The sequence below is a fragment of the Saccopteryx leptura genome, chromosome 4 (genome assembly GCF_036850995.1).
Source record: "Saccopteryx leptura isolate mSacLep1 chromosome 4, mSacLep1_pri_phased_curated, whole genome shotgun sequence".
Lineage (NCBI taxonomy): Eukaryota > Metazoa > Chordata > Mammalia > Chiroptera > Emballonuridae > Saccopteryx > Saccopteryx leptura.
Genome location: NC_089506.1, coordinates 220782704 through 220807762, shown reverse-complemented (window position 1 = coordinate 220807762; position 25059 = coordinate 220782704). Strand labels below are relative to the sequence as shown.

The following is a 25059-nucleotide window of genomic DNA, read 5'->3' as shown; positions in this document are numbered from 1 at the left end:
CAAAGTTGGCCCAGGCACTGAGGATGGCTCTGTGGCCTCTGCCTCAGGTGCTAGAATGGCTCCAGTTGCAACAGAGCAACACCCCAGATGGGCAGAGCATCGCCCCCTGGTGGGCGTGCCGGGTGGATCCCGGTCGGGCGCATGCGGGAGTCTGTCTCTCTGCCTCCTTGCTTCTCACTTTGGGAAAATACAAAACGAACAAACACATAAAGATGTCCCTTTCAGCCCTCCTCCTTCCAGCTGACACAGCCTATTCACAGCTGAGCTCCTCACTGGGAACCGCCTAGGGAATGAGGAAGCTGCCGCAGCCACGGTCACATGTCCTTCCCAGAGGCAACCCTATCTGGTGGCCCGTCAAGGTGGGCGTTCGTTCAGAACATCTCCACCCTGCCAGCCCCACTCCAGAGTCCCCTGCCACCGGCTGAGTCCACCTCACAGCCCCGTCACGGCTCCATCGTCCCTCTGTCCAGTTCTGCTTCCCTAGGGCACCCTGCTACCCCAGGGGGGTTGTTCCCGGGATCCGACCCGGTAAACATCCGGCATGCACGTCTCCGGGAGTCGGGGTCCTGGGAAACACGAACCAAGACAACACTCAAGTCACACTCTGAAGTCCTAGGCTCTGCTGGGCACTGTGTGCCCCCGGTCCTCGCCAGCACAGTCCCTGCACACAGAGGAGGGACAGAGTCCCAGCCCCTCCACGTCTGCCGGCACCTCTTAGAAGAACAGGAGTCCCCACATATAACAATAAAATGCAGCCGGGAATATGCTGTGTCCAGGAAAGACATCCTAGCCCGCCTGCTGGGTGAAGGGCAGGGGCTCTCATTCTCTGCATTTGAGCATCGTGGCTCGACTTCTGGGGGTGGGTGGCATCTCTCAACACAGGGAGTGGGGATGGGTGGGGGAGACCCTCATCCCTCCAGCAGCCCTTGGCCTGAGATAGAAGGACCTCCCTTTGTTGGTCATCTAATCTGAGGGCAAAGGCTTGCTGCTCTGTCTGCCCCTCCCCCCACCTCTGAACTCTCCATGTGTGTGTGTGTGGGGGGGGGGGGGTCACACGTGTTTGCCTCTGAAACTCCGGGCGGAGGGCACGGTCTTCGACCTCGTGGACACTCAGGAAACATTGCTTGAAGAAACAGATGAGCCAGGGACCCAGAGGAAGGCCAGTATAGACGGGATAAACACACGTGGCGGGTTAGATGGTGAGTGACCCCCACACGCTTGCCATACCATCGACGCTCGCGGTCCACGCCCTCGGGGAGGTGCAGACCCCCACACACACTGCTTGATGCCCAGGCGTGACTGTCCCTAAGCTCTCTGCCTGCCCAGTGCCCGTGGTGGCCAGACAGGGCCAGCGGACCCCCTTCCCTCTCCGCCCCTGAGGATGGCTCGGCCGAGGCAGCTCCGCCGGCTACGGCCTTGTTCCCTCCCATCCGTCATCGCCACCAGCCGTCCGTGTCCCTGGGCTGCGTCTCTATTCTCTGGACCTTCTGGTCCAGGCCTGAGACTGTGATAAGCACTCAGCTGATGAATACATCATCTGTGGTAAAGCAAATAGATTTTAACCCTTTACCGAGGGCCGGTGGCTTGACCGCATGTCCTCAGCTTGCCCACAGCAGCTCTGTGAGTTGTTATTGTTGTCCTGCAGATGTGGAAACTGAGGTACAGGGATGTCCAAACAGCCTGCGTGAAGTCACACGCCTGATAAAGCCGTGGAATCAGGTGCTGAGGGCCAGGGTGTGAACCCCCACCCCCCGCTCTGTTCTCTCCCCACTGTGCACAAAGTTAAGGCCGTTCAACAAAGAATAAAACAGGGGTCAGGAGCCCATGGCTCACAAGCCAGATGTGGCTCTTTTGATGGCTGCATCTGGCTCACAGACAAATCTTTAATAAAAAAGAAATAACGTTAAAAATAGAAGACATTCTCATGTATTACAATCCATTCATTTCCTACCGCTCATGGTCATGGTTGCGGGTGGCTGGAGCCAATCACAGCTGTCCTCCGGGACAACACCAAATTTTTATTGGATAATGTGTAATGTACACGGGTCGTTTGAATGGCTCTCACGGAATTACATTTTAAAATATGTGGCGTCCATGGCTCTCTCAGCCAGAGAGGTTCCCGACCCCTGGAATAAAAGGGCTCCAGCTTAGGCCAGGTAGGAGCAGAAGGCAGAAGGCAGTGAACCAACGTTCCCACACTTGACACTTTCTTCTCCCGACAGCAGCCCCGTGAGCTCGTCGGGGAGGCTCAGAGAGGGTAAGCGCCTGCCCAGCGTCCTCCCAGCAAGCCGCAGAGCCGGAATTCCAGCCCAGGCCTCCTGACACTCGTTAGAACAATTTTTCCCTTATTAGAAAACTTCCAGCCGTGAGAGGTTTTCAGCGTGAGAACCAGCAGATAAGCTTCCAGCTTAGCTCCCGCAGGCCCGCCTGTCCCTTGTCTGTGCGGGCTTTGCACACACTTCCTGATGCAGTGCCCGCTGAGTGAGCAGACAAATGACAGCCACAGGCTTCCCCCCAGGGGTGCGGGGGCCCGCTGGGCTTGGTAAAAGTGGGGCAAGAGCACGCTGTGCGACGTGATGTCTCCACAGGGCAGTGAGAAGGATCTCCTCAAACAGTGAATCAGCTCGTGTCCCACCATCGCAGGCAGGGAGGGTCTCTCTGAGGAGGTGACATTCGAGCTGAGACCTGCGTTGGAAGATGAAGCCAGCCGGGTGCGAACATGGAGGAAATGAATTCCAGGCAGAGGGAACCACAGGGGGGGAAGGCCCTGCCGTGGCGGAGAGCTCGGTCTGTTATTAATCCAGGGACGGGACTCTCCTAAGCAGAGGACCCTAGAAGACGGCTCCAGTCCTAAGCCCACAAAGCTGGCCCTGTCACAGAGGTGTGGCTTCCCCTCAGCCTGCCGGGTGGGGGCTGACCCCAGACCCACTGCCTGGGTGAGTGAGAGCCTTCGACCGTGGCGCCAGTGCACCCTGATGTCTCAAGGGAGAAAGCCCCGCCCCGGCGGACAGATCTAGAGACAGGCCCTCCCGCCGCCTGAGCCGGTTCTCTCCCCCAGGCGGGTTAGCCACCGCACTGCTCTGCGTGTGTGGGCCGCCGCAGCCTGTCCCTGTGTTCCACCACGCCCCAGCAGCCATGTGGCAGCGCGCTTGGAAAGGCGGGAAGTTCAGCAAGGGCTCTCGCTGCTGCCGCCCCCTCCTCCCTGCCCTCCTCCTCCTCTTCCCCCTCCTCCCATCCTCCCCTTCCTCCTCCTCATCTCCACCCCTCCCCCTCCTCCCCACCCCTCCTTCTCCTTCTCCTCCTCCTCCTCTTCCTTCTCCTCCTCCTCCCCCTCTCCCTCCTTCTCCCCCTCCCCCTCCTCCCCACCCCTCCTCCTCTCCATCTTCTTCTTCCTCCATGCCCTCCTCTCCTTCCCCCTCCTCATTCCCACCCCTCCTCCTCCTCTCCATCTTCCTCTTCCTCCCTGTCCTCCTGCCCTCCCTCCCCCTCCTCCCCACCCTTCTCCTCTTTGCCTCCCTGTCCTCCTGCCCCCACCCCCTCCCTCATTTGCATGCCGTCCAGGAGCCCCTCCCTCCACAGTCAGGAAGCCCTGTAGGCGATGGGGAGGAGGAGAGAGGAGCAGCGGGCCCTGAACCCTGACCATGGGGGTGACGGAGAAGGCAGCCTGGGCGCTCAGCCCCGTAAGGGAGCTGCGGACCCTCCCCGGCAACCCAGAACGTGGGGTGACGCCCCAGCGGGGGCTCCAGCGTCCCAGGCCGCACGGCACTCTCCTAACTGAGCATCCCCGCCGCTTCTCAACCGGCAGAGATGTATGGGCGTAACCCTAGTCACTCAGCAGCCACCCCCGACCCTCCCCGAGGCCGGGCCACTCAGCGCGCGGCCCGCTCACACCGCATCTCCGACCGCGGCTCACCCATCTCTGTCTCAGGTTTTGGGAGAAAGGTCTTCTTTCTCCAAATTCAAGGCAGGGACCCTTGGATTCCTCGGTGTCCTTCCGCGCTCAGAACACACCTGTCCCTTCGCGCCTTCCTACTCTGACCGCCACCCTCGCCGTCACCAGCATCACTGAACTGACAACATGACTGAGCTTGCGCTTTGCACGGGACAGCGTGCTGTGTGCTTCCAGGCGTGGCCTCATCTAACGCTCCAGTGCACCGGGGCGGTTGTACCGTTCACTATTGCTACTGTACAGAGGAGGGCACTGAAGTTCAGAGAGTGTCAGACACTGACCCAGGGCGCACAGCCTGGGAGCCGGGCTGCGTCAAACCCTTGAGGGCTTCCCCAGCCAGAGGCTCTTGGCAACTCTTGGGACCTCATCCATCTTACCCCGCATCAAGAGCAGGCAGAGCCGTCCTCTCCAATCCCTGGCGAGAGCCCTCCCCATCAGCCTGGGCTGTGCCCGCCCCTAAAACATGCTCCCTGCCTTCCCCTATCAGCGCCCTGGCTGAGGCCCTAGTTCGGCCTCTCCTTCCTGCCCCAGCCCAAACCCCCGGTGCTCTGGCGAGCTTCCCACCACTGAGCAGTACCACCTGCTCGGAATAGGTCCCCTCTCGGTGAGTCTGTGCCGTGCGTCCACCGTGAGGCAAAGCTCCCGCGGGGAGGTCCTGGCCTGCCTCCTCGCCAGGGCGCCGGCAGCCATGTTGCTCACTGGGGTAACCACGGATCCATCCACCTGCGGCTGCCTTCCCAGACTGTCTCCCAGCCGCCCAGCGGAGACCCGGGACGTCAGCCCGCCCGTGGAAGCCCCCCTGCCAACCTGACCCAGGCTTTGTTCCCTCCTGCGAGTGAGTGATGGTTCCGCCCAGCTGGGTGGCACACCTTCCAAGGCCCTGTTCTGCAAGCCCAACGGAGAACCGGAACACACCGAGCTGGGTTCACATTTCAGCTCAGCGACTTGACTGGGTGGCCCTTCAATCGCTCCCTCCACCTCCCTGACCGGTAGTGTCCTCACCAATGGGACACGGAGAGACATGCCCAGATCACAGACGTGGGAAGACAGACGTCCTGACAAACCAGGCCAGCTTCCCCGGCTGGAACCAGAGCGTGAACGAGGGAATCAATGAACGCACATGGTTGAAAAGGTCCTGCAGGTGCCCAGCTGGCCGCGTCCTGACCATCGTCATTATTGCTGCCCACATAGCCTGTGTCCCACCAGGGACTTGCTGAGGGCTTTGTTTATATTATCTCATTTCACTGGGCGTTCCAGCTTGCTGGCTGAGGAAACTGAACCTTAGAGCTAGATGTTTAGACATGCGGACAAGGTTGCAATGGCAAGAAGGAGCAGAGGCCGGTTTGAACTTGGGGCTGGCGGGGTCCTGGGCCTGAGCTCCACACCAGTGGGCTACCCAGCCAGGCTGGCTCTCCTGAGGCTCCTGCTCCACACCCTGCATCCCACAGGACTCAGACGACGCACCCTGCATCCCACAGGACTCAGACGACGCACCCTGCATCCCACAGGACTCAGACGACGCACCCTGCATCCCACAGGACTCAGACGACGCACCGTGCATCCCTGAGGACTCAGACGACGCACCGTGCATCCCTGAGGACTCAGACGACACACCCTGCATCCCTGAGGACTCAGACGACGCACCCTGCATCCCTGAGGACTCAGACGACGCACCGTGCATCCCTGAGGACTCAGACGACGCACCCTGCATCCCTGAGGACTCAGACGACGCACCGTGCATCCCTGAGGACTCAGACGACACACCCTGCATCCCTGAGGACTCAGACGACGCACCCTGCATCCCTGAGGACTCAGACGACGCACCCTGCATCCCTGAGGACTCAGACGACGCACCCTGCATCCCTGAGGACTCAGACGACGCACCCTGCATCCCAGAGGACTCAGACGACGCACCGTGCATCCCTGAGGACTCAGACGACACACCCTGCATCCCTGAGGACTCAGACGACGCACCCTGCATCCCTGAGGACTCAGACGACGCACCCTGCATCCCAGAGGACTCAGACAACGCACCGTGCATCCCACAGGACTCAGACGACACACCCTGCATCCCAGAGGACTCAGACGACACACCGTGCATCCCAGAGGACTCAGACGACACACCCTGCATCCCACAGGACTCAGACGACACACCCTGCATCCCACAGGACTCAGATGACACACCCTGCATCCCACAGGACTCAGGCGGTGGGAGGCAGGTTTGCTCCTCGGTCGGGCTGGTCCCGGGACCACAGGCGGACAGTGGAGGAGCCACAGCTCCCAAGGGACAATAAAAGTGGACCCAGGCTGGGCTACCTAGGAAGCCAGGGCCACAGCCCTGGAGAGAACGGGTCCCCTCGTCTCTGTTCAGCAGTCAGTCGGGTGGCCCCGGCAGAGTGAGGTCCGGAGAGACCACAGCCTGGCTCTGGGCATCTGAGTGTTTGCAGGGTTGGACTCCGGAGAGACTGCACGCCCCACCACCCTGGGAGGGGGTGTCTGTGCTTGTCGGTGGCACCAGCGGCTAGAAGGAGGTGGGAAGCTTCCCTCGGGGACACTTGTGAGTGGGGTGTGTGGGGGGCAGAGTGGAATAGAAAGAGCCTCAGCATCTCCTGGGAGCCAGTTAGAAGGCATGTGCGTGAGCCCCCCGCCCCCAGACCTGCCGGGGAATCTGTACTGTAATGAGCCCCCGGGGGATTCGGCAGCCCCTGAAGTGTGAGAAGCACTGCTCAGGAGGAAGGTACTCCACCTCTGGGGCCCTGTGCTCGCTGGTCACCCCAGCAGGCTGTCTCCCTCTTGTCCTCAGAGCGGCTGGCTGGCCTCCAGCCTGTGGGGCCCTGTGCTCGCTGGTCACCCCAGCAGGCTGTCTCCCTCTTGTCCTCAGCACGGCTGGCTGGCCCACGCTCAGCGCAGCCTCGGGGACTCAGCTCCTCCGCGGGGCCTGCTGGAGGCGTCCCTCACCGCCCCCCGCCCCGCCCCGTGACTGCGACTGGCCGTCACGGTGCCTGTAATGACCTTGTTCCTTGTCTCCCCCTACCCCACCCCAAAGGTGAGATTCTGCTCATCTCCTGATCCTCTGACCCCTGGGCGGGTACGGGGAATCGCACGTAGTAGGCACTCTCTGGAATGAAGGGGATGAGTGAGCGCTGACTTCCAGCCCAGAGCCCAGTTCCTCGGGACCCGCCCCCGCCCAGATCAACTCCTGGCACCCTGCCCGCCGGCGATTACACAGTGGCAAGGTGTCCAGCAACCCAGGCTCTAGGCCAGTGCTTCTCAAACCTTTTGAAGTTGAGGCGCCTTTAAAATCCTACAAATACAGTCATTGTAGGCGCACTATATACAACTTTCTGAGAAATATGTTATAATAATTAAATCAAATATTAAAGAAAAAATATATAAAGTCCAAGCGTGCTTTTATGGTAATTAAACGAAATAAATACAACAAAATTAAATTTATTCTGACATTAAAAAACATTTTTATGTTACATATTTTGAGTTATGCTTTTTAGAATTTATAAAAAAAAAAAAAGAGGGGTTAAAAAATAAAAAACGACAAAAAGTTATCTTTTTATATATATAGAACATTCTTAGTAAGATTTAGTAAATTCGGCAGGTCCCTGAGCAAATGTGTTAAGTATCTTCATTCTTGTGTTTATGAGAAACGTGAGCCTGATGTGTCCTAGCGATTTCTTCAATGTTTGGGCATCTATTTGAAAGGCAAACTCTCATTTCCTCGTCAATACATCGAATAATTCCTCTCTTTTTACTCTTAATTGTGTTGAGTGCAGAAAACCCCCACCATACATATCATCTTAACTTGACACCAAACAAAGGATAGAAGAAACTTGCCTCCAGTCTTTCCGGGGAACATGGCGGGTAGTGTACACAATCCAGCACCACAGCTTAACAGCCTTTTGCAACCTAATCAGGCAAGTGAGGTGGGGGGTTGGGCAGACTGTCAGCTCACAGCCAATTCCCCACACCTCTGTCCCCCAAAAATCTAAACTCCAAAAACCCTGTTGGTTTTTTTGGTCCCCAACAGGCACGTATTTCTCTGGAATATCACAGGACACACCTGGAAATCTTCTAGGGCGCAATGGTGCCCCCTGGCTCACACTTTGAGAACCACTGCCCGAGGGTCTTTCTGCTCTGGAGATTTCCTGTGCAGGTGGGAACGAGGTAGCTTTGGGCAAATTCAGGCTGCTTTTACCACACCCAGGGCAGCGTTCATGGTGCCCCTCGAGGCATGGAAAACCAACGCTGCTTTATCCCAGACAGAAGGGGGTTACCTAGCCCCTTTCTTCTACTTAGGAGGGCGACCCGACAGCCCCCACCCTCCCAGGCTTCTCGTGACATCTGCCAGGCTGGGGCCGGGTGTCTGGACGAAGCAGTAAATAAGCTATCTGGCAAGAAAGTGGTTTGCTTTTCAATTCACAGGCTCTCGCTGGGTTTAATCATATCATTTTGTCTTCATTGTATTTAGTTTTGCATTCGCCTTCTTCCTGTGGCCGGGAGGGTTCGCTTCCCATTTACAGTCGGGTTATAAAATCTCCTTTTAAAATAAGTTTAATTTTTTTAAAAAATGAGTTGATTTAGCCTGACCAGGCAGTGGCGCAGTGGATAGAGTGTCAGACTGGGATGCGGGGGACCCAGGTTCGAGACCCCGAGGTCGCCAGCTTGAGTGCGAGCTCATCTGGTTTGAGCAAAGCTCACCAGCTTGAGCCCAAGGTCGCTGGCTTGAGCAAGGGGTCACTCGGTCTGCTGTAGCCCCCTGGTCAAGGCACATATGAGAAATCCATCAACAACTAAGGAACCGCAACAAAGAATTGATGTTTATCATCTCTCTCCCTTCCTGTCTGTCCCTATCTGTCCTTCTCTCTGACTCTCTCTCTCTCTCCCACAAAAAAAAAAAAAAAAAAAAAAAAGAGTTGATTTAGCCTGACCTGTGGTGGCGCAGCAGATAAAGCAGCAACCCGGAGCTCTGCGGTCGCCGGTTCTAAACCCCAGACTTGCCCAATCAAGGCACCTATGGGAGTTGATGCTTCCTGCTCCTCCCCCCTTCTCTCTCTGTCACTCTCTTTCTCTCTCTAAAATGAATAAATAAAAGGAAAGTGAGTGGACTTGAAGAAAAATATAAGACAAAGACTGAAACGGGTGGCAGGACTCGGACTGGGAGCGGGTGGCATGCCGTCACTGCTCCTTCCGTCCCGGGTGCACGGTGTGTCAGGAACCAGAACGCTGAGGCTTCAGAGAAGCACGGCACATTCACCACGGACGGCTCAGCCCCTCTGGGCAGCGGCCTCCCATTGGACACGGTCTTCGCTCTGCAGCAATGCTTCAAAGTCGTCACAAGCACGGTCCGATCCGAGCAAGACTAGCCGCTCAGGTCCGCTCAGTTCAGGCGTCGCCGTCCAGCGAGTCCGCCGAGCAAGAAGAAGGGCCTGGACCGCAGACCTCCCAGCCCCGGGCTGACCCTCTCCTGGCGGCTGACTCACACCCTCTGACTGGGGTGGCCGTGGTCAGTCACGGCTGACTCACACCCTCTGACTGGGGTGGCCGTGGTCAGTCACGGCTGACTCACACCCTCTGACTGGGGTGGCCGTGGTCAGTCACGGCTGACTCACACCCTCTGACTGGGGTGGCCGTGGTCAGTCACGGCTGACTCACACCGTCTGACTGGGGTGGCCGTGGTCAGTCGCGTCGTGCCTCGGTCGGGTGAGAGAGCGGAGGCTTTGTTTCTAGAGGCTCCAGAGAAGCCCAGCCCAGCCGTCCTCGGTGACGGCGCTGAGGCCTCGTGGGCACCCTGCCCTTGGTCAGTCGCCCTCGGGCACACAGGGGAACCTGCCAGGACGAGCTGAGTGCCCGTGCCCTTGGTCAGTCGCCCTCGGGCACACGGGGGAACCTGCCAGGACGAGCTGAGTGCCCGTGCCCTTGGTCAGTTGCCCTTGGGCACACAGGGGAACCTGCCAGGACGAGCTGAGTGCCCATGCCCTTGGTCAGTCGCCCTCGGGCACACGGGGGAACCTGCCAGGACGAGCTGAGTGCCCGTGCCCTTGGTCAGTCGCCCTCGGGCACACGGGGGAACCTGCCAGGACGAGCTGAGTGCCCGTGCCCTTGGTCAGTCGCCCTTGGGCACACAGGGGAACCTGCCAGGACGAGCTGAGTGCCCGTGCCCTTGGTCAGTCGCCCTTGGGCACACAGGGGAACCTGCCAGGACGAGCTGAGTGCCCGTGCCCTTGGTCAGTCGCCCTTGGGCACACAGGGGAACCTGCCAGGACGAGCTGAGTGCCCATGCCCTTGGTCAGTCACCCTTGGGCACACGGGGGAACCTGCCAGGACGAGCTGAGTGCCCGTGCCCTTGGTCAGTCACCCTTGGGCACACGGGGGAACCTGCCAGGACGAGCTGAGTGCCCGTGCCCTTGGTCAGTCACCCTTGGGCACACGGGGGAACCTGCCAGGACGAGCTGAGTGCCCGTGCCCTTGGTCAGTCGCCCTCGGGCACACGGGGGAACCTGCCAGGACGAGCTGAGTGCCCGTGCCCTTGGTCAGTCGCCCTTGGGCACACAGGGGAACCTGCCAGGACGAGCTGAGTGCCCATGCCCTTGGTCAGTCGCCCTCGGGCACACGGGGGAACCTGCCAGGACGAGCTGAGTGCCCGTGCCCTTGGTCAGTTGCCCTTGGGCACACAGGGGAACCTGCCAGGACGAGCTGAGTGCCCATGCCCTTGGTCAGTCACCCTTGGGCACACGGGGGAACCTGCCAGGACGAGCTGAGTGCCCGTGCCCTTGGTCAGTCACCCTTGGGCACACGGGGGAACCTGCCAGGACGAGCTGAGTGCCCGTGCCCTTGGTCAGTCGCCCTCGGGCACACGGGGGAACCTGCCAGGACGAGCTGAGTGCCCGTGCCCTTGGTCAGTCACCCTTGGGCACACGGGGGAACCTGCCAGGACGAGCTGAGTGCCCGTGCCCTTGGTCAGTCGCCCTCGGGCACACGGGGGAACCTGCCAGGACGAGCTGAGTGCCCGTGCCCTTGGTCAGTTGCCCTTGGGCACACAGGGGAACCTGCCAGGACGAGCTGAGTGCCCATGCCCTTGGTCAGTCGCCCTCGGGCACACGGGGGAACCTGCCAGGACGAGCTGAGTGCCCGTGCCCTTGGTCAGTCGCCCTTGGGCACACAGGGGAACCTGCCAGGACGAGCTGAGTGCCCGTGTCTGTCTCCTTTTCCCCCCTGCAGCCTGTCCCTCCCTGTCAGACGCACGCCCATCGCCTCGCTTTTCCCTTCCGTGGCTGTTTCTGTTGAAAACACAAACCCTTGCCAGGCGGTGATCCGCTCCACATTTTCTTAGATATTACATCTGTTTTTAGAAAATTTTTAAAATTTGAAAATATAGGGAATTGGAGCCAAAACAGTAAAACTCATTCATAATCCACTTAAAAAAAAAAAAAGAAAGAAAGAAAGAATAAAAGGCCAAAGTTATCCTTGATTCTGCCACTCAAATTCTATCCTCACCCCAGCCCACAAAGGTGCCCACTGGGGAGAGTAACCTTCACCCTGGCCGGATAGGTCAGTTTGGTTAGAGCGTCCCATCCCAATACGCCATGGTTGTGGGTTCAATCCCAGGTCAGGGCACACACAGGGAACAGAGCGATATTTCTGTCTGTCTGTCCTTCTCCCTTTCTCTCTCTCTCAAATCAATCAGTACTTTTTTTTTTTAATTTAAAAAAGAAAGTGACCTCCATCTTGTCTTACGCTCCCTGAAACATATTTATGTCCAGATCTATAGTCACGACTGCGCTGTCTCTAAATCAATACCTACCTATTCAGACAACCATCTCCAAAATCACCTATGCACAGTTGCTCGGTTGGGGCACCGCTCAGCTCCTGGGGTGGGGGGCCGTCCCCCACCTCGAGCCCCTCGGAATCAGAGGCCGGGGAGGAGCCAGGGAGCCACGGAGGCGGGAGGGAGGCCGCCAGGCTCTCCCGGGCAGAACTGCATCCCAGCGTGTGTGGTGTTGGCTCCAAACGCCAGAACTCTTCCTGGGTGTCAGGTGCAGTTCGTGGTTGCCATAGCAACTGCCCATGCTTAATGAATAGGAGAGAGTCAATGGCACTGGATAAATGTCAGCCCCCCACCCCCACCCCCCGGAATGAATTTGCTTGGGAGCAGATCTGTTAGTGCCTGGCCGAGCTGACTGGCCCAGGGTAGCCCGGTGAGGGGTCCGGGAGCCCCCTCTCTCCCCTTTCTCAGGTGAGAGGAGTCAGCCTGCACAAAGTGTCAGAGACCATGGCTTTCCGGAGACGGTTAAACATACGCTCCAGCTCTGTGGATTCGATTCTGTAACGTGTTTACCGAGGGCAGGAATCTGAGCCCAGATGGCTCATCAGTTGAGATGCCACTTTAAAAAACAAAGAACAACAACAACAACAAAAACACTTCTTTTGGATTTTTTTTTTTAAAAGAAAGTGCCACATTAGGGTTTAAAAAATAACCTTAGTAAAAACAGTGTCAAAAAAACAAGAAGACTAATCTGACCAGGTGGTGGCATAGTGGACTGACCGTCGACCTGGGATGCTGAGGACCCAGATTTGAAACACCAAGGTCTCCAGCTTGAGTGCAGGGTCGCCGGCTGGAGTGTGGGATCATCAACATGACCCCACGATCGCTGGCTTGAGCAGGGGTCACTGGCTCAGCTGAAGCCCCCGATCAAGGCACGTATAAGAAGCAATCAATGAACAACTAAAGTGCTGCAACTACGAGTTGATGCTTCTCATCTCTCTCCCCTCCTGTCTATCTGTCTGTCTGTCTCTGTCTCTATTTCTGTCTCTCTCTCTCTCTCTCTCACTAAAACAAACAACAAGGAGACAGGACACAGACCGAGAGAAAATACTCGCAAAATATCCATCTGATAAAGGTCTGTTAGCCAACATATACAAAGAACTAAAAATTCAGCCACAAGAAAACAATCAACATGATTCATAAATAAGCCAAAGACAGTCACAGACATCTCACCAAAGAAGACCCATGAGTGGTAGGTCAGCATTTGAAGAGATGGCCCCCACCATACATCATCAGGAAAATGCAAGATACCACTACACACCTACTAGAATGGCCAAAATCTGGAACACCAACACCAGATGCTGACACAGGTATGAAGTCACAGGAGCCCTCTCTCGTTTACTGCTGGCAGGCATGCCAAACGGGACAGGGAGACAGTTCGGCATTTCCTCACAAAACTAAACATACTCTTCACCATATGATCCAGCAGTCCCACACCCTGATATTTACCCAAATGCTTGGCTCTGAACGTCCACACAACCACCTGCATGCAGATGTTTATAGCAGCTTTATTCATAATTACAAAAACCTGGAGGCAACCAAGCTGGTCTTCTGGAAGTGATGGATAAATAAACGTGGTCCACCCAGACAATGGACTGTTACTCGGTGCTCAAAGGAGACGAGCTTCCAAGCTATGAAAAGGCATGGGGGGGGAGGGACCCTGAAATGTATCGGACTGAGGGAAAGAAACCTATCTGAAAAGGCGACATACGTAACTGCGTGGTTCCAACGAACATGACATCCTGGAAAAAAATCAAGTCAATAGAGATAGGAAAAAAAGATGAATGTGGCCAGGTGTTGGGAGGGACAGAGGGATGGACACAGAGAGCGCAGAGAATCGTGAGGGCAGTGAAATGAGTCTGTAGGAGTCTGTGCTGATGGGTACATGGCAGGATACATTTGTCTAAACCGACAGAGTGGACAGCACCAAGAGTGGGCCTAATGTCAACGACGGACTTTCTGTGAGAACAATGTGTCCGTGTGGGTTCCTCCGTTGTCTCAAATGCACCATCTGGCGGGGACGTTAGTTGTGGGGGAGGCTGTGTCCGTGTGGGCAGGGCGTGTACGGGAAATCTCTGCACCTTCTGCTTCGTGTGGTGGTGGACCTAGAACTGCTCTAAAAAATAAAACCTATGGAAGGTAATAATAATCTTTTGACCTGCACACCCCACCCACCCACAGTATAGTGTAACCGTGCCATTTACATGCTACTTACGGGGGGGTGAAGAGGACAAACAGAGGGTCTGCCGAGGAGGGACAGACCGGTTCCGAGCTGCACCATGCGTGTCGGCGTGTCCCTGTGACCATGTGCAGAGCTGGGTTTGGGGATGGCACCAAAGCCTGCTGGCACCTGTGAACGTGAAGGCCAAGGACAAGGGTCGTGTGATGCTCACTTGCTGAGGGACCGCAAACATGTCTCCTATGAATTCAACCTCAGATCTAAATCAGAGGGAATCCCTCTGTGCAAACCCTCCAAACCCCCTCGATTCACCTTGTCTTCCAGCCAAGTCTCAAATACCCCCAGAGCCAAGTTCTCTGGGCATGGGACTGACCGAGTGTCCACCTGGCTAGAGAACACGGTGCTGGTACCCTGTGGTGCTTGCTACAGAGAGCACAGGGTCTCAGACTCCAGCGAAGTCGGTGCGTCACGGAGGGGACCCAAGAATGTGCTTTTTCTCTTTCCTAACAAGAGCCCAGCTAAGAGCAGCAGAGACAAAGAGGCCACAGCCTTCTCCCCAGAGCCCCCGCCACAACCTCTGTGCTCTGGGAACCAGACGAGTCCTTGACTAGTACTGCCCCCCAAGGCAGGGTTAGAAAGACTCTCAGAAGCATGAAAGTGATTATGGTGACCACCTCACCCTCATTTGGATCATCCAACATTAAAATAATAATACCCAGCCATTAAATAAGGAAAATTGGCCCTGGCCGGTTGGCTCAGTGGTAGAGCATCGGCCTGGCGTGCGGGGGACCCAGGTTCGATTCCTGGCCAGGGCACATAGGAGAAGCGCCCATTTGCTTCTCCAACCCCCTCCCCTCCTTCCTCTCTGTCTCTCTCTTCCCCTCCCGCAGCCAGGGCTCCATTGGAGCAAAGATGGCCCGGGCGCTGGGGATGGCTCCTTGGCCTCTGCCCCAGGCGCTAGAGTGGCTCTGGTCGCGGCAGAGCGACCCCCCAGAGGGGCAGAGCATCGCCCCTGGTGGGCAGAGCATCGCCCCTGGTGGGCGTGCCGGGTGGATCCTGGTCGGGCGCATGCGGGAGTCTGTCTGACTGTCTCTCCCCGTTTCCAGCTTCAGAAAAATACAAAAATATATATATTTTTTTACGGACCGGCCTTTAGGGTGGGATGGATAAATGTATCACGTGACCAAGACAAGCGTCAAGAGTGAGTCTTAGACGGATGTCACAGAGGGAATCTGGTCATGTTTTAAAAATAAAACATCGTTCAGACTTAAATATAAATAAAACTGAAATAATGTAAGTTATTTATTCTTTCTCTGCGGACCGGTATCAAATGGCCCACGGACTGGTACCGGTATCGGTCCACGGCCCAGGCGTTGGGGACCACTGACCTAGTGGATGGACCGTCACGTAATTTCATCCAAAAAAAAAAAATTAATAAGATGACCCCTTCCCGTAAAATAGCAGCATGGCCTCCCTTTATGTTGACCATAGCACAGCCTTAGAGAAGATAAGACAACATTAACATGTTTCGACAAGTGGTCGTTCTACTTCCAAGATAAGGTTGGAAGCACATCTCGGAAGTTCATTACTGTTTTGTGAAATAGGGTTCCTCTTTTTGAGTGGATTCACTGGGAAGCTATGGTTCTCCAGCTCAGCCGGACAGTTAGACCTACCACATGGAGAGCTCTGAGAATCCCAGGCGCCCCGAGGAAGTGGGCATCTGGGGGGGGGGGACTAAGCATCGTCAGTATTTTCCAACTCGTCTCCCCGTCCCCTCCATCCCTGCTCCGTCCACGTGCAGATCACATGAGCACGTGCGTCATGGTGTCCTTGTCCTCTGACAATAAAGATCTCCTGTGAGTAACACCCAGGCACCCGACGTCCCTGGGTCAGGTGGTTACTTTTGCCTGCTTTAACCCAACACCCGGGGGCATTGAGAAACTTATCTATTTTACCATTTCCTGACTTCTGAAGGCAAATTTATCGCTATGGGGACCTAACACAAAGGCCTATATTGCTGATTGCTGGACCCAGGGCCTTGGTCTCCGGTCAGCCTCGATGGGGGGCTCTGAGCAGGACTTGGGAGCCGAGAGTTCGGGTGCCCCAGCGGGACTCGTGGCTGGGTGGGGTGGGGCAGGCTCTGGGCACCGTTGTGGGGCTGGGTGGGGTGGGGCAGGCTGGGACCTGTGTGGGCTGAGCCAGGCTCTGGGCACCGTGTGGGGCTGGGTGGGGTGGGGCAGGCTGGGACCTGTGTGGGCTGAGCCAGGCTCTGGGCACCGTGTGGGGCTGGGTGGGGTGGGGCAGGTTCTGGGCACCGTTGTGGGGCTGACCCAGGTTCTGGGCACCGTGTGGGGCTGGGTGGGGTGGGGTGGGGCTGGGTGGGACCTGTGTGGGCTGAGCCAGGCTCTGGGCACCGTTGTGGGGCTGGGTGGGGCTGGGTGGGACCTGTGTGGGCTGAGCCAGGCTCTGGGCACCGTTGTGGGGCTGGGTGGGGCTGGGTGGGACCTGTGTGGGCTGAGCCAGGCTCTGGGCACCGTTGTGGGGCTGGGTGGGGCGGGCTGGGACCTGTGTGGGCTGACCCAGGCTCTGGGCACCGTGTGGGGCAGGCCGGGACCTGTGTGGGCTGAGCCAGGTTCTGGGCACCGTTGTGGGGCTGGGTGGGCCGGTGAGGGGCTGTCCACTCACTCTGAGCGCGTGGTCACTATCCAGAGACCGCTCAGAAGAAGTGTCCGTTTGTAGGACCGGCTGGTGCCACAACCGGCCAGTCCTGTCCCAGGACCATCAGCGTGGGCTGTGCACAGGAGGGTCCCTCCGGAAAGACCACCGAGAGGCTCTCCTTCCACTGGAGGAGGGACATCCGGGGTACAGCTGCCCCCCCCTCCATTCAAGGTCTCCCTTCAAGACCACAAACGTGGGAAGACTGAGCCTTGGGTGACACTCCCCCTTCCCCAGGCCTTGCAGCTCCGACTTGGGGCTGAAAACACTCGATGCAGAGCCGTCTCTGGATGACCCAGGAAAGCTCTGCCCAGCCTTTGCCCAGACTGGGCGTCGCAGATGGTCGGAGCCTCTTCCTGCCGGAGGGTGACGCCTGCTTGGGCTCCTTGCCCGCGGTCCCCTACGTGTGCACACCACACGCAAGCACCCGCACACCGAGGTCTGCATGTCTGTGTGTGTGTCCCTGCGAGGGTTCAGACAGGAGACCACGACCTCCAGATGCCCACTGGGGCCCTCCCACCCCCAAGCCCAAAAATAGCAGCAGCAGTGACATGAACAGCTGTTCCTTGTTAACCTCTTTGTGGTGCCCTGTCGCTGTGTTAGATGATCCACAGGGTTCTTCTCAGAGCTCAGGCTCTGGGGTTAGACAGACCTGGGTTTTGTGCCTCAGTTTCCCCCTCAATAAGTGTACTTATCAAATTAACATGCCCTCGCACAATACTTACCATGTGCTAAGCGTCGCTCTAAAGCACTCGGCAAACACTGCCCCTCTAATCCTCACGAGAAAACCCCGTGAGCTAGATGCCACTGTCACGCTCGGGTTACAGAGGGAGAAACAAGGCTCACTAAGTTAAGTAACTTGCAGCTCATACCTGGCACGGCCGGCTCCGAAACCCAGGTGGTCCGGTCCCAGAACCTACGCTCCTCACACTGGGCTCTATGCCCAATAGCGGTGCCAGCTTTGTGGGGTTGTGAGGAAGACCCGCACGGAGGGCATCTGAACAAACAGCTGACCAGAGAACGATTTCTTTGAAAACTCCCGACCATGGGCCTCTTATCGATCTGTTAGCGAGAAGAAGATCGAGGCTCAGGGGAATTAGGAACTCAGCCAACCCAGGAGCGAGTGGAACAGAGAGTCAAGCTCAAGCCTGAGGGTCCCAAAGCCTGTGCGGCGACCACTGTGCCACATGACCCCTCTACAGGTCAAACACGTACTGCTGCAGAAGGGGCGGCCTCTCTTCCCTCCGGACGGCAAGGATCTGGTTCGCTTGGAAGAAGTCACAGCCGAACAGCCTTACCCCCCTCGGTGACTGCTGCTGGCCATGTCCCAGGACCAGGCTGGGGTCAGACTGGAGCCTGAGCCCCGGAACTTCGAAGTGCCACTTTTCCTGGACGTGTTGTGACACGGGTTTTAAGAGTTAAACCGTGAACGTTCCATTTTCCAGACTTCCCCCCCACCCCTTCCCTGGTGGGGAAGCCGCTCAGGACCACATGGGTCCTGAAGGCCACCCCAACGGCAAGGAAGAGACAGAACTGACCTCGGTCCTCGTGCAATCCAACGTCCTAAATATTCCACGGTCCCCAGTGCCGACGGAACCGTGAGGAGGGCCGCTGCCGGGCCTGGGGAAACTGCCACCAGAGGCCCCTTTGCCCACGGATCTCACTTCTTCTGTTCCTCAAACAGCCAGGCCACGCTCACCTCCGAGCGTCAGCCCCGGCGGCCGCCCCTGCTCGGGAAGAAGCCCTTTCCCTGGCTCCGCACACCACTGGCTCCTTCTCCGTGTTCAGGCCTGAGCTCCAGTGCCCCCACCCAGCCTCCCCTCCCCCAAATGCCCACCATCGGCCCTCACCCAGTGCGCAGTGAGTGCTTCCTTCAAAGCACAGGGGTCCCATTCATTTACCCGCCAGTCAGACTCTCTTTCCCACGAGAGTGTGAGTTCTGAGGACCAGACTCTCTCTCTGTCTTGGCCACGGGTAAGTCCTCAGGACAGACGATAGCTCTGGCACACGGTGGGTGGTGGGTGCGTATTGAGCTCGGGGGGAAGGAAGAGAAGAGAGTCGGATGAAAGAAAGGGGGGAAGGAGGACAGGGGTTGGACCCACCAACGGCCACGGCCCCGTGTCCAGACCGGCACTCCGGGGGGCCCCATCCCCCTCCTCACCCCTTGCCTCGGAGGGACCGACCGGCCACCCGTGAGCCTCTAACACCCTGAGCCGCTGAGTTTTTCTCTCGCTCACTGGCTGTCTCATCACCGCACACACTGCCGGAAGCACTGTGCTTCTCTTACTCGGATTACCTTTCAATTAACCCGCGGATCTCGGCTTCACGCTGATGTCACTCAACCGGTCAGTTCACAAAAATCGCTCTCGTAAGTCGTTCGTTAGGTGAGAGAATTTTTTAGTGATGAGGGAGATGCTTTCAGTTTTCATTTTCCGCCTTTCTATGGAGACTGAATTTTCTGATTGTGTACATAGATCTATTCATATATATATATATATATATATATATATATATATATATATATATATATATATATTCTTCTCATGCTACGGGGGTTATCTGAATACGGGATAATGACCTGCTTCCGGTGTTCTTTGTCATATTCCTCTGTGTTGAGAAACTATCCTAGGACATGTTATTTTTCAATGTCAGGGCCACCATGACTTCATCACCACAGCTTTATTGTGTGGTTGAATATCTTACCAGAAATCACCTCACTGAGCTCTTCCATTCGCTCTAAAATTTTCTTCAAGGAAATAGCATTCAGCTGCCCAAGTAGACCAACTATTCGATCACCTAGAAAAAAACAACCATTTCATCCTGTCTTTTTTTTTTTTTTTTTATAATATATTGCTTATAATTCTTCGTCCTGTAGTGTTTCTTCGTGTCCTGGAACTTGTAGCACTGTGTATAACTGAGCTGGTGGGGGTGGGCATTTGTATCTCATCCTTGGTTCTAAGGGAACACCTCTAAGGCTAACCCTTTACGAAGGAGGTGCCCTGCCCTGGCCGGTCGGCTCAGCAATAGAGCGTCGGCCGGGCGTGCAGAAGTCCCGGGTTCGATTCCCGGCCAGGGCACACAGGAGAAGCGCCGATCTGCTTCTCCACCCTTCCCCTCTCCTTTCTCTCTCTCTCTTCCCCTCCTGCAGCCAAAGCTCCATTGGAGCAAAGTTGGACCGGGCACTGAGGATGGCTCTATGGCCTCTGCCTCAGGCACTAGAATGGCTCCTGGTTGCAACAGAGCAACACCCCAGATGGGCAGAGCATCAACCCCTGGTGGGCGTGCCAGGTGGATCCCGGTCAGGTGCAGGCAGGAGTCGGTCTGACTGCCTCCCTGCTTCTCACTTCAGAAAATAAAAAAATAAAAAAAATAAAAAGGAGGTGCCCTTCCTCATACATATGAAGAAAGTGTTCTTCCGTTGTCTGAGCCATCAAGGTGAACCATCTGCCCTGCCGTCTCTACTCAGGGTGAAGTGGCTGTCACCCCAAAGCCAGTCTCTGCGATGACACTTCAACACTTGAGAGAATGTCTGTCTCCCATTCTCAACCTTGTCCCCGGGCTGCTGGGGTCAGCTGTGCCCAGCCCCTGGGCTCCCGTCACCGCTGGCCCATAACTGCTGGATCTGTCCCCCTGGCCACCACCTCTGTTCCTCTTCCTCGGTCAGCCGTGCCAGGACGGGGCTCGCCTCTGCCTCCCGGTCTCACCCCACCCACCCTGGCCAGGTCTCCACTGCCAGCCTCTCTCTCTGTTCCGTCCTCTGCGGTTCATGACCAAGTCCGCCCCCAACCCGGTTTTTCTTAGATCGACAGCTGCAGGAGGAAAAACACATGAGACCTGTGTCATTGAGAAGAACAGTGTGATCCCAGTTTTAGAAAAACCATTTGTACGTGAAAGCCCAGGAGGAGAAAAAGCCTGACAGGAAACGGACCAGAAATGCTAAGCCGTGGTTGTTTCTGGGAGCCAGCAACGTGCTCCTCATCTGGGTGCACGGCCAAGGCAGCTCCCTTTCCCACGGTGCGTGAGTTGAGGCACCGGCAGCTTCATCTCCAGCGAGGAGTCATCCTCGGGGGAAATCCTTGCTTCTCTTTCCTTTTCTACCGCTTTTTTTAAAAAAAATCTCAACACGGCTCCCATCTGGCTCTTCTGGTCCTAAAACGCTTACTGAAATCGACGGCGGTCGTCTCTAAAATGTACGAAGCTCCCGCCACGCGCCGGGGACGACGGTGTGTCCCGAGCACTTCACGTCACCGCCCGATTCGAGTTACGCCTCACACGCTGAGAACGGAGACGGGTGCTGTGACTTCTTCCCTCACCGTCTCCGTTCCTTCTCCTGACAGCTCCACGAAGGGACTATTCCAGTCTTCACTTTGCAGAAGAAGAAACGGGTTAGGGGGGAGGCGATGGGCCCCCTCGAGAGACGGAGGCCGAGGTGGAGACCCCGGCCGGCTGGCTGGGGCTCTCGTGCCCAGCCGGGATGGGGGTGGGGGGGTTGCTGACGCCCCCACCGGCCAGGCCCTGTTACCGCATGGAAACGGGGAACGTCTCCTTGTTGAAAGGGAAGCCGCAGATCAGGCGTTCGTGTGACAGATCCTCAGTTTTAAATTGCAGAAACATATTCCATTAAAAAAAAAAAAATACAGCCTAGGAGGCCCTGGCTGGGGGAGGGGGGGCTCTGTTGGGAGAAGCGTTGTCCCGATGACCAGCCGAGGTTGCGGGTTTGTTCCCCAATCTGGGCACATCTAAGAGTCAACCAACGGCGGGGCGAGTAAGTGGAATAAGAGATCAAGGTCTCCTCCCTCTCTCTCTCTGTCTGTCTCTCTCTCTCTGTCTGTCTCTCTCTCTCTCTCTCTCTGCCTCTGTCTCCCTTCCACTCCCTAAAAAATCAATAAAAATTAAAACAAGTAAAACAGAACAAAAAAACCCAATACGCCAGTGGACCCCAACCTTTTTTGGGCCACGGGCCGGTTTAATGTCAGAAAATATTTTCACAGACCGGCCTTTAGGGTGGGACGGATAATGTATCATGTGACCGAGACAAGCATCAAGAGTGAGTCTTAGACGGATGTCACAGAGGGAATCTGGTCATTTTTTAAAAATAAAACATCATTCAGACTTACATATAAATAAAACAGAAATAATGTAAGTTATTTATTCTTTCTCTGCGGACCGGTACCAAATGGCCCACGGACTGGTATCGGTCCGTGGCCCAGGGGTTGGAGACCACTGCAATACGCACACCATTCCACAAGCCTTGACACTGGACGTTATCTGTTTTAGAAACGCCCCCCCCCCCCATTCTCTCTCGGGCCACAGGAAGGCCCAGACTCTCCTGGGCTCTCTTTTGCCTTCTCAGACCTGGTGCTCCCTTGTGGGACAGAAATCTGTAGACCAGGGACCAGCAAACGCCTTCTTAGCCAGACAGGGGGCTGTCTTCAGCTTTGCCATCTCCGCCGCAGCTCAGCTTGTAAACCAACGGGAACGGTTATATTTCCACGCTGTTTTATTTACAGACACTGAAATTGTAATTTCATATGTATATATATAAGATATATACATATATTTTCACACGCTATGAAAAAATGGTCTTCTTTTGATTTCTTTTCCAACCATGTAAATATGCAAAAAAGAAAACAAAAACAAAAAACTATGCTTAGCTCATGGACCGTGAAGGAAACAGGTGGTGGGCCACTTTTGACCACCAGAGCCAGGTGGTGTTTCTCTGGAAGCTACGGTGTTTGCCGGCTCTAAGTCCTGGCTCGTTCTAAGCCGCCTTGGGCCGCCTTGGGGAAGGCCCAGGTCTCTCTCTCTCTCTCTCTCTCTCTCTCTCTCTCACACACACACACACACACACACACACACACACACACAGGTGCAGGCACTGCCTGTAGGTCCCTGTCACCACCCACTTCTGACTGGTCTGTTTTTAGTAGGGTTTGCCTTACGTCTTCAGCTGAGCCTTTTCGTCTCGTGAGATCTCTGTCGGAGGATGTTAAGACAGCTCCCAATAGGTGGTCCCACAGCCACTGCCCTTGCGCTGTTCTGGCCCCTGATGGATACCCTGGGAAAAGCACGGTTGGTGGAAAAGCCACTGGTCCCGTTCGATAGCAGTGGATGGACCACAACGCTATCAGGAGGTCACCTGGCAAAGGACTTTGCTTCCGACTCTAAAACCTGCTGAAGAGCAATGCACAACGATGGTTAGGAACTTCAGAGGCGGACGGGCGCTTGGAGGGCGTCACTTAGAGCACTGGCGTCACTTAGAGCACTGTCCTTGAAGAAACAGCTGAACGCACGGAGCCTCGGTTTCCTCCTCTGGAGAATGCAAAAATAAAAAACTATCTCGTCATATCTCACTTTATTTCATTCTTACAGTAAAAGCCTGGCCCCGCGTGATTCTAAACCTTGTCCGCTGTCGGGCACTGCCGCCCGGCACCCTCTGTGGGTGGGTGGGATGGGGGTGGGGGTCCTCGCAAGCGCGCCCAGTCCCGCGATGTCTGCGGTGAGAAGTCCCGCAGCTGTTTGTCATGTGTAAGAACTGCCGGAGCCATTCGCTGCCCCCAGAGACGGGTTAATTGGGTAGTTAACGAACACCCACAGCGAATATCAAACACCCACAACGACTTAAGTCAAGCTGACGCTGAAGAGAGAAAAGGAAGTGAAAGGCCGACAGTCAGTTTTCCCAAGATGCGGCGGTGTGGTTGGCGCTGCGCCGCCCCAAGGGGGAGCCCCGCAGCCGCCCCGCCCCGCAGCCAACCGCAGAGCCCCGCAAACTGCGGTCCCGGTGCGGGCGGGGCAGGGGCGGGTCCTGTGCCAGGTACCGAGCTGGCTGCGGGGGTGGGGTGCGGGGCTCCTCCCGGGAGGCCTGGGATGGACACCCGGGAGTGGGCAGGTCCTGACGGGCATGCCAGTGCCACTCCTGACCCCGGGTGAGCACAAGCAAACGTGCTGCGCCCGCCCGGGTCTCATCGTCCGCGCGCTGGGAAGGTCACTGACATCTGTCGACTCTGCTTCCCTCCCCGGCTTCCTCAGGCTAATTGGGAAACCAGGGAAAAGAGAAGACAGTCCTCATCACAAGTGCCTCTGCTTCACAGTTCTTTGCTCTTCTAAATGAGCCCCAGAATACTGCAAAAGCTGGGAAACAGAATCAGCCCCCCCACACACACCACACACACCACCCCATACTGGTCTTCTTTCTGTGCCCTGAGAAAGATACTGGTGGACCAACCGACGCATGTCCTGCAATAACCAGAAATGGGGCCTGGCCAGTGGTGGCACGGTGGCTAAAGCATCCACCTGGAGCGCTGAGGTCGCCGGTTCAAATCCCCCCGGGCTTGCCTGGTCAGGGCACATATGGGAGTTGATGCTTCCTGCTCCTCCCTCCTTCTCTCTCTCTCTCTCTTTCCTCTCTGTAAAATAAATAAATAACCTAAAACAGGGGTCCCCAAACTACGGCCCGCGGGCCGCATGTGGCCCCCTGAGGCCATTCATCCGGCCCCCACTGCACTTCCAGAAGGAGCACCTCTTTCATTGGTGGTCAGTGAGAGGAGCATATTGACTATCTCATTAGCCAAAAGCAGGCCCATAGTTCCCATTGAAATACTGGTCAGTTTGTTGATTTAAATTTACTTGTTCTTTATTTTAAATATTGTATTTGTTACCGTTTTGTTTTTTTACTTTAAAATAAGATATGTGCAGTGTGCATAGGGATTTGTTCATAGTTTTTTTTATAGTCCGGCCCTCCAACGGTCTGAGGGACAGTGAACTGGCCCCCTGTGTAAAAAGTTTGGGGACCCCTGACCTAAAAGAACTGGGGATGGGTCTTCCCCCTGGTGGGTGAGGGCCAGGTTGGGCCCCCGGAGACCCCGTCTTCTCCCCCGCTGAGGACTGCGTTTGGTTTCCACAGGGGCTTTCCGAGGGGTGTGCAAGAAAATCGATCACTTCCCAGAAGATGCTGACTACGAGCAGGACACGGCCGAGTATCTTCTCCGTAAGTTCCCCTTCTCGGGTCTTCCCAGGTGTGTGTGGGGGGGCGTGGGGGAGGGAGCCCTGGGGGTGGTCACCCCGCTGCGTCTGAGTGGGAGGCTGCTCGTCCCCACCCCTGGAAACGGACACGTGCGAAAGAGCCGTGAGGGGCCGCGCCAAGCGGTGCTGATAACTGAGCTGCTCACTTCCAGGAACTAGAAATAGGAGGAGAAGTCGGTGTCTGTCTGTCTGCCTGCGTGCGTCAAAACTAAAAGGTTCTTCGTCTGTCTGCTGGGAGGGAATTTACGGGCATTTTCCTTCGTGGGAATGCAAGTTCTCACCCTCCTGTTTGAAGTGCTAATAGGAAAAGTGCTGGAGCGGCTGGGGTGCTAATGGGAGAGGTCCTGAGGGGTGTGATCT

General features: G+C 56.4%; 1 protein-coding gene across 1 annotated transcript in view; it reads left to right on the top strand.

Annotated features, from left to right (window-relative positions):
* The window catches only part of CACNG3 (calcium voltage-gated channel auxiliary subunit gamma 3), a 90355-nt gene that overhangs the window by 55809 nt on the left and 9487 nt on the right, over positions 1-25059 (top strand). Inside the window, exon 2 of the mRNA XM_066383426.1 lies at positions 24581-24664. Within this exon, the coding sequence (XP_066239523.1) occupies positions 24581-24664 (84 nt within the window). The remainder of the gene's footprint in view (positions 1-24580; positions 24665-25059) is intronic.